This window comes from Cupressus sempervirens, chromosome 3 (assembly GCF_028749045.1).
Source record: "Cupressus sempervirens isolate cs-2001-9-10 chromosome 3, ASM2874904v1, whole genome shotgun sequence".
NCBI lineage: Eukaryota > Viridiplantae > Streptophyta > Pinopsida > Cupressales > Cupressaceae > Cupressus > Cupressus sempervirens.
Genome location: NC_143120.1, coordinates 363,909,363 through 363,925,834, shown reverse-complemented (window position 1 = coordinate 363,925,834; position 16,472 = coordinate 363,909,363). Strand labels below are relative to the sequence as shown.

Sequence of the window (16,472 nt, the reverse complement as noted above, 5' to 3'; positions counted from 1 at the left end):
GATCGTTTAGGTCCGCAAACAAAAGATTGGGAAATACATAGGAAGGAGTACAAAATCACTTAGAATATTGTAACAAACGATTTTTCATATTGAAAACAAAGATAATTTTAAATAAAGAAAATCCAACCTTCATTGATAGATAACTGAAATCCTTTCATATGACATCAACTATTTTAACAATTAACTAAAATACCCATAACCACATCAATGTTCATTTGAAAATAACTAGTTTAACGATTAACTGAAGATAACTATATCCATGATCATCTGAAATGACTAGGTTAACGATCAACTGAAAATAATTGTATTTATGATCCACGGAAATAATTAAATTAATGATCAACTGAAAATAACTGTTTTTATGATCAACTGAAATAACTAGATTAAAATTCAACTGAAAATAATTGTATTTATGATCAACTAAAAGTAACTAGATTAAAGATCATTTGAAAATAATTGAACTTTCCTTTCTACATACAAGTAAATGCTTATCAAGAAAAGAAGAAAAGAAACATACAAGTATCATCCAGAGGATCTTTAGCTGGTTGTGCAAGCCTTGGCTTGGTGAGAGGAAAAGCATTGGCGTAGGCTTAACGTCCCAACCTTGGACCATACTTATCTCCACACATTCTATTGAATTAGAAAGACCCTCCCTACCTCGAGATCGGGCTTGGGATGTTCTTTAGTCTAGCCACCTAAGCATCCTGGTGTTTAGAATGTCCACACAGTTATGAAACAGACATGTTTGCATAACTGACACCACTGACATCAAGTGATCATTAGATAGCAACCATGCCTTTAAACTACCTTGGCCAAGGATTTCAGACAGGTTCATTGACCCGATCACCACTGCTCGTCTTGACAACAGATTTCATTACAGAGATGAGCATGAGCTATTAAGTATATTTTATTTTATTTATTCATGTCTGCTTTCTCTTCTGCTTTCTTGCAGATTTATTCCACCTCTTCACCATTCATGGCTACACAACCAGTGAATCCCAAGTGTTTTTGGAAGATTATGAGCAATCCACTCTTTGCACCTCTTCACCAATTCATGGCTACATTGCTGGTGTATCCCAAGTGTTTGGAAAATTACGAGCATTCTACTCTTGGCTTATTTTCTAAAATGATTCATTGATTGTATATTTTATCGTGATTTGTGACAAAATAAAACATGTTCTTGAGATCAGTATCATTCATCCAGGTTTTATTACACTTAGAAACTCTTCTTTAAGAGATACTATTCAACTTTATTTATGATGATTCTGGAAACTATGGAAGTTAAGAAGAAAATCATTATAATAACATGAATTATTCAGCAAGCTTATAACATGATCATGGACAAGAAGGGAGTTTCTAAACCTAGCCAACTGCTATAGAAATTGAATTAAAAACATTGGAATATCAAATCTGAAATGATAACTCATGACCTAATATGAATTCGGAGTTGTTTGAAAACTTTCAAATGGATTTAAAATCAGTTTCCCCCCAGTTGCTTGAAGATGGCACCACAGTGAATATGAACTTCTATCCTCAGCAAAAATACTTGTACGGTAGGGTGTACAAAATGGGTTGTTTAAACAAAGCTTTAAAAAATGATATTGTAGGGAATTCGTCACAAGAAGTAAGAAAAATGGGAGTGTGGAAGGCAGAAGAAAATATTGGAAAAAATGTAAATCGCAGCAAACAGGAAGTCGGGTGTGAATATATGATATCTGCCTTCTACGCACATGGCTCAAAAAAGGAGAGCGGTCCTAACTTCTTGGCTTTTGCAAACTTAAGGATCATTTGTCAATTAATTTGCCAAGTGTTAAATCGGTTACATTCAAAAGAAAAAAGAAATAAAAGGATGGAAGAAAAAGTTGGAAAAATTATAATTCGATTTATTGTTATAATATATATTTACATACGTTCACGTAAATATATCAATGCGGTGACATCATTTTATTAAGTTATTATAATATAATGGTGTCATTCTATTTTTATATCTATATGTACGTATATACATATATATTATAATAATATGATGAAAGATCATTTAAAATTCTGAGGTACGTTTTATATTTTAAATAGATTATTTTATGTTTTCTTAGATTATTTATTTAATGGCTCATGTGGGTCCCACAAATGTATCTTGTGTTCAAGTCATCGAATCCTTACCAAAGAAGTTTAAGGTCATACCTGCCAATTTTGATGACTGAACTAAGCGAGCATCCCATTCTGATCCTGTTTAGCAATGCTTCCCCCACTTCATCTTCTCCTGCAATCACCCATGAAAACACTTCTCCCATAATAACAATTCTATAATAATTTCATATAAACATTTAAAAGACTTTAAATTATTAAACATAATTTCAAAATAAAGCATCTGCTAACATCATATAGAAAATAATGCTTAACGGCCATCTTCATTACCAGTTAATACAATAGATATAAATAACTACCTACTTCACATGATCATGAAAGAAAAATCTGTTAAATCCAACAGCTATGAGCAATTTTAAAACTAGGTCAAAATTTGGGATGTAACAAATATTATGGAAAGGATTAGGGATGAATGATATAGAATTATTATGTATGGATACATAAATATAGAGTGGCTTTGGATAATTGAAACCTGATCATAAATTATTATCCATTCATATGAAAGTAATAAAAGATAAATGTCTATTTGATACTTTCTCTTTGGAAAGAAGAAATGAATCATATGTATCAATGAATTTATATAAATTTTTGGTTTTAGCCATCATACTAAATCAACATGTATATGAAGGACAATATATATTAGCCCCAAATTTTATAGGACCAGGGGGTACATTACATAAAATCCCTTTTGTAGTGCTTATTTGTCTAAGTGTTGAAAATACCCTGCAATGGTATTACATCCCAATTTTTTACCTAATTTGAAATATAGCCATTGAGGTTCACATGAAGTCAATTGGCAATTTGATTTGTCGTAATATGGTGGTAAGATAGTTAGTTGTTATGATTTCAAGTGAAGATGACATGTTAGTTGATTGTTAATCACAAACTCATGGAATTGAGAAGATGATTAACCGTTATGATTAATTAAGATTAAATAATTCATTATGATAATATAATTTAACTGAGGGGAATTTTCTTGCAGGGAACATGTCGATGGGGGGGAACATTGTCAAAAAGCAATTAGGCATAGGAGCATCACCATTATTGAGCAGATGGGTAGAGGACCTAGCGACTTGGAATGGAATACATCTGCGGGACCCGCATGAGTTATTTAATAAATAATTTAATTAAAATAATTGAGTTAAAATATAAAATGTATCTTAAAGGATTTTAATTTATCTTTCATCATATTATTTAAATAAATATTTATAAGCGTGCATATAATATAAAAATGATTTGGCATCATTAAAATTTAATAATTTAATAAAGTGATGTTTATAAGTACATTTAAGATTTTAATAATATTCGAATTATAATAATATTTGAATTATTATAATTTTCAAATTACAACCTTTCAACTCTGTTCTTCCAATTTAGTATTCTTTGCTTTTAAACGATAACACTTGACAAGATAAATCAATTTAATATTTGGCAATTCGAATGGTCTTATAATCTTTCCAACTTCTCTTCCAACCTTTTATATTCTTTTCTCTCTTTTTCAATCGATTTTATACTTAGAATTTGAATGGGCATATAATCTTTTTAATGGAGGGAGCCAAGAAGTCACAATTTTATTCTTTTTATGAGGAAGCCGTGAGAGGAGTCGGATACCTTCTTTTTACATTTCCGGATTCTCTCTGCTGTTGATTTCAATTCTCCTTGACTCTAATGCCAAATTCCATTCTCATTGCCAATTTTTACTTTCATCGATACTCCTGCAAATATCAATTTTAACATTGATTCAATCAGAGCTATTTTACCCTTTTCCGTGCAGGTATTCCTGGCTGGGGATTAGAGGTATATGTGCTGAAAATGACATCTTCAAGCAACTAGAAGGAAACCGATTTCCAATCAAATTATAAGTTTCAGACAGCTCCGCACTTCATCAGGTCATGTATGCCATATCAACATCATTTTATAACAGCCAATTGGATTCACAAGATTCCTTCTTTTCCAGATTTATCTCAAGGCTACAGTATGGGTTTGATGCATACTTCATGTTCCTTGTTATCAGACCTCTTCTTTTAGCTTTCAAATTCCATAACAATAGATTGCAAGTTATATTCGATTCTCTATAGCAGTAGGCTACACATTGCTAGGGCTGAAAGAAATACAATATAAGCATTCATAATTCATAGTTTCTTCCTTACTAAGTAGTATGTCTGACTGTAGTTGGCTACAAGAAATATAACATATGCATTTGTGTTTCGTAGTTTCTTCCTTCTTTGATTGCTTCCGGCTACATATTGGTAGAGTTGAGAATAATGCAAATATGTTTTTATATACATAACTTCTTCTTTTCCCTGATTTGGAAACCTGACCATAGCCAGCTATGCATTGTTAGATTGAAATTAATTTATAATATCTTGTTGTTGGTCCCCTGCATTATATAGAGTTTATTGAAGATCTTCATCAATTATCCTTGTATTTAAACATCATTTATGAATTCAAATAGTAGTGTTCAAAAACCTGATTGTTTAAATGAATCAACATCAATATACATGCTATCACAATTTTCTGAGAAAATCCAGAATATTATTAACACCAAGGAATTCACCGGCAGGGAAGCCATGAAATGGTGAAGAGGTGGAGTTAATCTGCAAGAATACGGAAGAGAAATCAATTAATTAAACATTCAATTTTGAAACCTTTTAAGAACATAATTATGTAATCACAGAGTGTGAAATGTTGGATCTCCATGAATAATTGAGAGAGTCGTCTGCTCTAAGAATTTCGAATATCTGGGACTCACCCAGCTATGTAGCCAAGAAGATGGGTGATGAGGTGAGAGAAATGAATCATCAACAATATGAATCAGTACCAAATTGACAAAACAACGTTTATCATTTTTAATATGAATTAATTAATAGCTTATGCATATTCCTGTTATTGTGATCTCCTGCTGCCAAGTTGTATGGTGAGTTAATTACCAGGAAGCCCAGTGGATGGCAAGATGTCCCCTGTCTATTCCGAGTAGGGAGGGCCTTTCTCTTAGAGATCGTGCGGGGATAAGTTGTGGTCCGAGGTTGGGTGGTTAAGCCCTTGACAATGTTTCACCTCTCCCTAAGATGTCAGTCATGAGATAGACAGAGATAAGCTAGGCAATCAATTGTTTAATGGAAATGGGTAATATCACTTTTATTTATGAGGAGGTAAGATTAAATTGAGTTATTTCATTGTTACTATTATTTACATCTAGATATAAGAGATAGATTCATGGATTGCTTTTCATTTATATGAATATCGAATATGAGTATATTTCTAATCTTGAGATACTGTCATAGTTAAGTAACCGGAAGGAAAAGAATCTGAAGCCCTAATTGATTGAGTGATAGCTAGAAACCTAAAATGATACAGCGGTATCGGAAGCCCTAATTGAATCCAACGGTATTGGAAGCCCTAATTGAATCCATGGTATTGGAAGCCCTAATTGAATCCGTGATAGCGGAAGCCCTAAGTGATATATCAGTATCAAAAGCCCAAAATGGACCAATGGTAAACAATGCCCTAATTGATACTGTGGTATGTGATGCCCTAATTTTAAAAATAGTGGTATTTAACTGTAATCATCATTTGATTTTGAGATAGCAGTTTTTAGATGACAGTTGATAGGTGAAATTTTTATAGAGTATTGTGGACTAACCCAAGTGGTTGTAGAAGCATCCCTAGTTTGATTTCGATCTCATTTTTTTGAGGTATGTGGTTTCCAATTTTTGCAGTAATTTCATTTGATGGTATTTCAAGTTTTTAGTAAAGAAATTTTGTCTAACTGATTTTAACAGTAAATCTTATTCACATGAACATGAATGATATAGCTGTCTTTCTATGAAACGAAGTAATAACTGTATTCTTTGAGTATGTTAGATGATAATTTATACCCGGGAAAACCGGATGTTACAAGTGGAGTACTCAAGTGTGCCTTAGGCACAAATCCAAGTATAGGGCACACTTGGATAAATCAGTCTAACTGCTAATACCCTTTGTAGTGCTGAAAATCTCCTGCAATGCAATGCTCAAATGTGCCTTGGGCACAAATCCAAGGTAGACAAACAAAAATTCGTCTAAGTGCTTGAAATCCTCCTGCATTGCTTAATTGTTTAAGCATTAAAAATCTTCCTACAGTCCTTAATTGCCTAAGTGTTAAAATCCCTCCTATAATGATACCCCTACAGTGCTCATTTGCCCAATTGCTGAAAATCTCCTACAGTGCAATGCAATGGTCAAATGCGCCTCAGGTGCAAATCCAAGGTAGGCAACCATAAATCAAACGTGTTGTTTGTCTTTCTAACCCCATCTCCCCATGTGTCTTCTTAAGTGCATTTTTTTCTAAATTAACTAGGCAAAGTGTTCCCATGCATATCTCTAATTGTGAGAAAACAATAATTTGAAGTCTTTATTTATTTTAATAGAGAAGCTACTATATTTTATTTGAAAATGAGTAGTAGAAAAAAGGAGGGGCTGGAAATAAATGCTACATGTCTCCACTAATTTTTTTCCATATCCCAAAACTTAACATGCAATTCAGTGCCAAAGGCCAAAGAAAACTTACGAATGGGAAGGACACTAATCAAGTGCCAGATTGACCAGAGTGGAGTAGACATAATATTATTGCAAGAAACTAAGTGGGAGATGGAGGAAGGTAACAAGCACATGAAAGTATGTAGAAAGTGGAAGGTCTTTTTTTGGAAGTAATTGATGCATATGGAAAAATTGGAATAATGTAGAGTCCATTGACTGTATTTTTCTCCGTCCACAAAAAGAACCAACAGTAGGTGTTAGTCAAATGTAGAGATCTGAACAAGAACATGGAATTCTACATTGTTAATGTGTATGGTCCCATAGCCATGCTTGCTAAAGGAATCCTTTGGAGAGAAATTAAAGATTGGCTGAGTTTGAACCCTAGTTTTCCAACAATTCTGGGGGTGATTTTAATGCCACATTGGACAATTTTGAAAAATGAGGTATGCAAAATACAACTAGGATCCAACTAGATTTCCAAGAATTGCTAAAAATAGTAAATTCACTTGGACTAATAAATGAAAAGGCTTTACATGTATAGTGAAAAAAATGGATTAGTTCTTCCTTTTTGGTGAGTGGACTGCGAATCAAGACTTATTTGAATCTTCAATACTCTCATACATTGGGCTGGATCATTATCCAATTCAACCTCCAACAATGAGACACCCAAACGGGGATCTCTTTTCCATTTTGAGATCATGTGATTGAGGGATAAGTATATGTATCAACTTATCAAGGAATGGTGGAATGAAGTCAAGTGCAGAGATAAACAAAAACCGCTTTAGTTCAATCTAAAATTAACTCTATCGGATGACAACTTAACAAAAATCTTCAAAGGACCCATTCTTCCTACTATGACTGGCATATCAGATGCAGTCAACAAATCCATTGCCTATGCTAACACAATCTGAGATGCACTAGAAATTGGACGGGTCAAGGTGAACTTTGATGATGCAGTGTGAGGCAACCCTAGGCCTAGCGAAATAGGAATCATCATTAAGGATGATGCCAGGGCTAATATCACTGAGCACAAGGAATTCATTGGACAAGATACAAACAACAGTGCAAAGTTCAGGGCTGCGACACTGGGGTTGAAGATGGACCTACAACTAGGGGCCAAGAAAATCCATATGGAAGGGAGTTCCAAGATCATTGTGAATGGAATAAGGTAGGGATCCACTTCTGATTGGAAGCTAAATCATTAGGTCAAGCAGATCAAGAAATCTACAATAAAACAAAAGACTTCAAACAACTTTGTGGTGCACAAACTTACCAAAAGTGTCATTTCTGAAGTTTGATCAAAGTCAAAGACTAAGCCATTAGTGTAAGGTACTCCACAAATTACACTATGGATGCAATATAGATCACATTTTTATTTGCATAACTCCATAATTAGTTTTAATACAATTTCACATGATGAAGGATGTCTGAAATGATGTTAGTGAGAAGCCATCATGAACAATGTGTACATAAATTTAGGATAGATTAATTTTGCCTCTTACTTCTACGATGTTGGTGGATAATTGGAGTATGGGGTAGTGAACGTGCCCAACGTGCCATGTGTATGACAAATGGATGCCTATTTATGATGAGTTATGCTCCTTTGAAAAACTAACAATGCTTGGAAGGCCTTGCACAATATTCCAAATGACTTTCGATATTGACGAGGATGGTACTATGTGTGGAGGGTTCAAAACTATAGGACAAAGTGACTTGTGTCAGGTGGCATTAGCTAGATGATTTTGAAAAGACTCGCTGCATGCGAAATCATTGATAAGGCTCATGTTAGTGGAATGTATGTGTGGTAGGACTTGGGTGAGATTTGGAGAAGTTATGATAGGTGTTAAGCACTCTTATTTAAGGTGTCTTTGGGTTTGTGAGTCACAAAGTTGGTGATTGGACAGAATAACACATGGCGAAAATGGACACTCCTATTCGCTTGGAATCCACGAGGAGCACAGTGACTTTTTTAGGAGAGGTGATGGATAAGCGCTTGTTGCAAATGCTTTTAATTAAGCACTGACTTATCCTTAATGTTGTTAAGAAGGTTCTTGAATGAGAGTGCTTATGGACTTACCAGACTTACAAATCAACGCGAATATCACAACCATGTTTTTGGCCTTTGCTCTAACTAGAGAAGTCTCAAGAGTGAAAGCCAAAAATCTCTGTGAAAAGGTTTTTGAGCATAAATATCTGGGTGAAATTTATGACATGTTGGACAATGTTGATGCTCACAATATGATCCATGTGGCGCAACAATACTATATGGGGTTGAAGCAGAACTATGAAAGGGTTACTAGGAAATTTTGTCTCATTATAACGATGGAATTGGAGACTCTAATGACCAGGTTGGAGGCCATAGATAGGCATCTCTCCTTTCTTCCACCTCCAACGGTGGAGTGGCCAAAGGATTACAAGCGGAAAGAGGATTTTTGGGTATTTGAAGGGAACTTTGGGTGCTAGTTTGATCTAGACTCCCCTTACCTACCAAACAAAGATTGGTGAGCTATGACAAGAGGGATGCGGAGGAAACAACGAAGGGTGTGACACACCAAAAATGCAAGAGTGTTTGCCCAGCCATTGCACGTGCAGCTCATGCAACAGGGATGAAGCTCACAGTAGGGGGAAACCACTTGTCAACAAACTTTGGCAGTCCTAAGCTTGTAGGCTGTCTAGGATGAAGCACCCATGCAAAGAAATGTGGAAAACCCTATTACGCATGGTGTGGTTTACTCTATTCATCTACAATTAGTATCTTGGTTTTTGGTGTTTGGTACTATGTAATGTCCCTTTTTGTTTGTAATTGTACAGTCCACTGGCCTAAAGTATAGCCAAACATTTTGGTATGAAATTCTAGTTACAAAATCAAGATAGAAGTTTAGGATATCTATTACTGATCTGATAATGATCTGATATAAGATGTTGTAAAAACCCCAACTGGCTTCTATTTGGATCACTGAATTGTAATCTTTGTCTTTTGTATAAATGTTTCAATTTCCCCAAAGATTTTAATTATATAAAAATTGCTTTTGAAGGAAATAACATAATATTCAGAATTCCCATTGAAGTATGCAATAATCTTATTTATTTGTTTACACAAACCAAGAAAGACAATATCAAATGAACCTGATTTCATTTATTGAACTTGGCCGGCTCTCAATTTGGACTATCAATGTGCCAAAACCACGACAAAGTACAGGCTGCAGCTAATGCACATCACTAGCATTGCTATGATCCATGGCTAGCAGAAGTTGTGCCCCAAACAGCACTCAACCATCCCACAACTCCCAACGCAAGCTAAAGGCAGTCTGATCTTAATCCCGTATTGCTCCTACTTGCAAGTTATGGCCAGCTACCTTCACCTCCCAACTTGGCGTCTAGCTGATATCTCAAACGCAGCCCAATAATGAAAAAAGGCAGCCTCCAATTCCTTCAATCAATTATTAAATCGTTTGCGAGATTGTATACATTACAATCAATTCCCTTCATAAATAATCTCCGTAGCTATAGTGATCACAGTTGGAGAAATATGACAAATCCACTATACTTCAGCAGTGGAATAAATACACTTCTCAAATATAGTGATGAACAGTAGAGAAGTTAGGCAATCTTAGCTATACCTCAGCAGCTAAATTGCAAGTGCAATTCTCAAAATTTCTAGCCCTTATATATCAGCAAGGACATACAGTTAAGAACCCAGGAAGAAGCCACAAAGCCACAAAATCAAATGTATAATCAAGCATGCCTTTCCCAATAAATGAGCTCTTATTTATAAGCTTTTTGTTGGCTAAAGTTTCCTTAAAACTCCACTTCAGAAATTGTGGAAGTTTCCCAAAAGAACTCAACACTAGAAACTTTCCAACTCGCTTGTTAGAAACATCTCTTAAAGTCATTATTATAAAAATATAAACATTATTATCAAATGCAACTCAATGATTAAAAAAATAAGAGCTCATGCAATTATTACTTTATTAACTGCAAGTGACGACCAACTATTGAAGCCACCCACTGCACTGCCAAAAATAGACTTACTAAAAATAGTAAGTCTACAACTAAGACCCCCAAAACACCATGTCAGCTCACGAGGGTCGCTATGATGAGCTAACTCCATCCATTGTGTTGGCCTGCCAAAATCGGGGACATTACAGTCCTCCCCTCCCAAGATTGCTTGTCCTCAAGCAATCCGGCAATATAGTGAATTTCAACCTCCACCTGGATCCCAAATGAAGAAGTGCATGACATCCCTATTGACATTGAACCAATTGCAAACTAACATCATCAAGACCATCAACATCACCTGCAATGTAGCACCCAGTACCTATGTTGATAGTGTAAAAGTCAGAGCATCACTAGAAGACAACTCCACAAGAAATCTCAGCATACTCTTCTTCTTGGTCACCACCAACATAATATATACTAAGTGGAATCCTGATCATCTCCAACAAACCCAAGAAAAGACGTAGCTACAGGAGAACCATATGCACTCATGCCAATTGTATCAACAATAGGTGTAGCCACGTCAAAATCTGTGGACGTAGGAACATCACCAACAACAGCAACAAAAAATTGAACCGAATTTACAAATGGTGAAAATAGAGTCCAACTCCACTCAGGTGAGTGATCAACCTCAACCTCAAACAGCGGATTGTCATAAGACAATGTTGCATCCATGTCAAACATAGAATTGTCCACGAAGTGAACCTCACCATAGTGCTGATCTAGCTTTGCCTCAACATTACTCACCTCATCATCAATGACATGTACACTATCACTAGAACACACATCAACAACTGCATGCATATCGCTAGACTCCTCAACAAATGGCTTAACTGACATAGAAGTAGTTGTGGATATGGCTATATTATTGCATCCTTCTACTCCCTCTATCACTGCATCGCTATCAAATGCATGATCCTAGGAACTCATGCCAACAACTGCATCATCTGACTCAAACCGACATGAATTTTCATCACACTCCACCACAACTATGCCCTTCTCATTTGGTGTCTCATAAGAAATGTACCGCACATTTGTAGCTGTAACAATATCATCACATTTCGCTCTTCGAAAAAGTGATATCATGCTCTGCTCAAATCTTGAATTTGAAATCAGTTTGGTCATCCTTTTGTGATTTTGATTCAGCTCATTCACCAGCACATCCAACTATTTCACAATACCCCGGATCTCATATTCTCCATCCCTAGGCAAAGAAGTACACCCTCTATGGGAATAATGAATACCAAACCTCCTGTCACCATCCATAATGCTGAAAACGAAATCTCCAAAATAAGGCACTGATCAAACTGAGCCCAATTCTTGCAGGTTGGCAGGAAACCACTCTGATACCACTGTAAAAACCCCAACTGGCTTCTATTGGGATCACTAAATTGTAATCCTTGTCTTTTGTATAAATGTTTCAATTTCCCCAAAGATTTTAATTATATAAAAATTTCTTTTGAAGGAAATAACATAATATTCAGAATTCCCATTGAAGTATGCAACAATCTTATTTATTTGTTTACACAAACAAAGAAAGACAATATCAAATGAACCTAATTTCATTTATTGAACTTGGCCAGCTCTCAATTTGGACTGTTAATGTGCCAAAACCACGACAAAGTACAGGCCACAGCTGATGCACATCACCAGCATTGCTATGGTCCACGGCTAGTAGAAGTTGTGCCCCAAACAGCACTCAACCATCCCACAACTCCCAACGCAAGCTAAAGACAGTCTGATCTTAATCCTATATTGCTCCTAATTGCAGGTTATGGCTAGCTACCTTCACCTCCCAACTTGGCATCTAGCTGATATCTCAAACGCAGCCCAATAATGAAAAACGGCAGCCTCCAATACCTTTAATCAATTATTAAATCGAATGCCAAATTGTACACATTACAATCGATTCCCTTCATAAATAATCTCTGTAGCCATAGTAATCACAGTTGGAGAAATACGACAAATCCACTATACTTCAGCAGTAGAATAAATACACTTCTCAGATATAGTGATGAACAGTAGAGAAGTTAGGCAATCTTAGCTATACCTCAGTAGCTAAATTGCAAGTGCAATTCTCAAAATTTTTAACCCTTATATATCAGCAAGGGCATATAGTTAAGAACCCAGGAAGAAGCCACAAAAGCACAAAATCAAATGTATAATCAAGCGTGCCTTTCCCAACAAATGAGCTCTTATTTATAAGCTTTTTGTTGGCTAGAGTTTCCTCAAAACTCCACTTCAGAAATTGTGGAAGTTCCCCAAAAGAACTCAACACTAGAAACTTTCCAACTCGCTTTTTAGAAACATCTCTTAAAGTCATTATTATAATAAAATAAACATTATTATAATAATGCAACTCAATGATTAATAAAAATAAGAGCTCATGCAATTATTACTTTATTAACTGCAGGAGATGACCAACTACTGAAGCCACCCACTACACTGCCAAAAATAGCAACTGCCAAAAATAGACTTACTAAAAATAGTAACTCCACAACTAAGATCCCCAAAACACCATGTCAGCTCATGAGGGTTGCTATGATGAGCTAACTCCATCCACTATGTTGACCTGCCAAAATCGGGGACATTACAAATGTAAAAGTAATTTTTTAAAATAAATATCCAACTATCGAATTATCCAAAAATATAGTATTAATTAAAATTTTGAATGTCTACTAAAAAAATAAGCAGAACCTTTGAATATTACACATTTCTTTTTTAAAGATTAACAGTGGCTGCTAGGCAAAATAAGTTAAGCAGTTGCATGGGAACCTACCCTAACTGGTAACTTTTCATGCAACTTAGTTGTTTAGACCATGAAATCATGTGTCATCCTATATTAAAGTTGTTATTCCTTCTAAAATCTTGTTTGCATTAAATTGGTGGTGACTGATTTAGCGCATAGAAGGTTGTCATTATGCTTTGATTTGGGAAATCCAAAATAATTGCTTCCAAGACAAGTTGGTTACAGTCTTGTGCTTATAGTTGAGGCAAAAAATGGGTTGATAGTTATTTCATTCATGCAATATATAATGTGAATAACTATATATATCATCTATAATTTATTGTGTAATGTACTTCTAGATTTGTTGGACTTTCCACTTACATTTTGAAATGAGGTTTCACACAATATTTTTGTCCAGTTTTAGTGGTCTTAAAAGAGATAATAAAACCTTAGGAATAAAAAAAGGATGAACTTTCCATATTAATCATAGACTGAATAACATGCTTAAACCTATTGGACAATTTTACTTTTACCACCCACAATCCTACCTTTTCTAACTTAAGAATATTTTTTTCTTTAGAATAATCACATTTAAGTGTCAATAATAGTTTACTATTTATTCAAACTAGTCAATTATTTGGTATAGTCTAGTTGATTTAAAATTTCTATTTTTATTGTACAAAATTTTGCAGGCAATTGGATATGAACTTGGTCGTCCTCTAAAAGTAAGTAAATTATTTTCATTGGAGAATAGTGTAAAATTTCAGAAATATACAAATTTTATCTTCTTTTAATATCATAAATAGAAATTAGAAATCGCAAAATTGATTCTCGTAGTTAAATATAAACAATTTGATTTGCAGACATATTTATACCCAATTAAACGTAAGAAAGATGATTTTGTTTTTCAATTACATGTATAATATGATGGGAAAACTAGTGACCTTGACATTAAATAGAATAGCCAGTGAGAAACCGTTATTCATTCTTTCTTTTATCTTGCAACCATATAATCAATGATATATGTGTATGTCCGTATATTGATCAAATTGAAAACAATATTTACAAATTTTGTAAATCATAACTAGGCCACTAACGCTTGAAATAAACTGTAAATCTATATATAAGATGTGGAAGATATTTAATGTATCATGACTTTGGACCTGATTCGTAATATTTAAAGAATCCAACTCTACCCGAAAACATGCAGTTAATGAAGTAAGAGTACTTCACATAAGTTGATGGAGAAATCCGTTAAACAATCAATGATACTACAACTCATCATAAATCATGTATAATCTTAAATTGTTTGAAAATGATCAGTGGTCCACATGTAAAAAAATTGATGCTAGGTCTGAAAGCTTCTATGAGAAAGTTTAAAGAACTCATTTATGGACACTCTTCAATCAAAAGCTTATGTAAAATAGATGAAACTAAATCTTGTTATTGGACCAGATTTTGAAATTAGAAGAGATCATATTAGGCACTAGTTTGGTTATATCAGTATTCTAAGACAAACCTATACGCAAACTTACATGGAGTGGTGTAGTTGTTCATTTGGATGAACATCCCTTCTAAAGAAACTCAGTTGGAGGTAGATTTATATCCTAAAAAAATTTCAAGTGGATCCACTCCACCCTTAAAGTTCGGTGTCACTTTTAGTTGTAGCTGAGTTGCGTATGTCTTTAGGGGTACCCCTATACTCTAATTCTATTCAAATGTGACTTAAATATCATAAAGTAGAATATTTAAAAACTTGACCAATTTTCCATGTCAATGCACAAATCCTTACACTTTCTGATCACCAATATCTGAAAATGGACAGGGTTGTGATTACAGTATTGTAATTATAAATTCTGTTATGTTTGCTAGCAACAAGCCACACAACCAATTAGAATGCAATGGCCAATGCTATATGACCTTCCAGATTTACTAAGAGTTACAATTACAATATCTATATCAATTTGGTCCAGAACCACACAGACATTATAACTAATCATTCAAATAGATAATGATCAGTAATAGTGGGATAAAAAAATTTGTCATGAGCCGTAATTGGTACATGTAAATATATTTTTAGTGCACATAAAAATTGTTCATATATTGCTCGAATTAATTCTTTGTTTAATTTCATATATAAGTGAATATATTAGTGAATGATTTAAATCGGTGTTAATTATATTAATCAATGTTAATAGATATCATAATATAATATAATATTTCTAACGAATATATATAATATATAAATATTTATAGAATAGTTTTATAAAACATCTTGATGGATGATATGATATACTATTCCAATATATTTGTATAAATGATTTAATCTAATGATTAAATACGAATGTGTGATGTCCCCATTTTTATGCCTGCCTTAGTGTTAGTACCAGCTAGCAGGATTGGCCTATTAGTGGGGTCTCGTAGGCCACTGATACGGGTAGGGAACTCTTTCAGGGGCTTGTGAGGACTTCTCAAGGCTTGGAGAGCCAGTTTGACCAGTTTTGGATAGTCTCCTAGATTTTAGGAGGGATCCCTTAGAGACAAACTAGGAGTCAGCAAGGAGTTGGGACACACAAGAGGACCTCTAGGATCATCTTGGACACTTCTGATGCAGCTCCTAAATTTAGTATAGTTCCTATATTGTAGGACAACTTCCAGTTAGCTTGCCATGGTTAGACAACATCAGTGGATAAGGAGCATCATACAGAACAGGAAATGGAGTCCAGATGAGCAGGCTATTATTAAATTGAGAAATAATTTAATAAACTCTCATGTTTGGTTAAATAAAATAATATTAAAGTGATAATTATAATCACTTAGAATATAATAATGTATTATAATATTTGACCCAAGTCCCTAGGCAATAAAATTAAGTATATAACTTCAAAGGGGGCCAAGTTTGTAGTGAATAATGACCCCCTCATGAAATTGAATTCCTAGGAGGGGGAATTAAAATAAAATAAAACATTATTTTATGTTTGAAAGGGTGAATTAAAATCCCTAATTCAAATTTATTCTTAGAGGGAAAAATAAAAAAGCATAAAATGAAGTTTTAGAGGTTGTTTTGGCATCCAGAAGTCATCTT

At 34.4% G+C, this 16,472-nt stretch overlaps 1 protein-coding gene across 4 annotated transcripts in view; it reads left to right on the top strand.

Annotated features, from left to right (window-relative positions):
- Nucleotides 1-16,472, top strand: part of LOC149566500 (uncharacterized) — a 374,068-nt gene that overhangs the window by 228,622 nt on the left and 128,974 nt on the right. For all 4 annotated transcript variants that reach the window (XM_089819822.1, XM_089819820.1, XM_089819821.1 and 1 more), the window contains exon 17: nt 14,080-14,112. In XM_089819822.1, the coding sequence (XP_089675948.1) occupies nt 14,080-14,112 (33 nt within the window). The remainder of the gene's footprint in view (nt 1-14,079; nt 14,113-16,472) is intronic.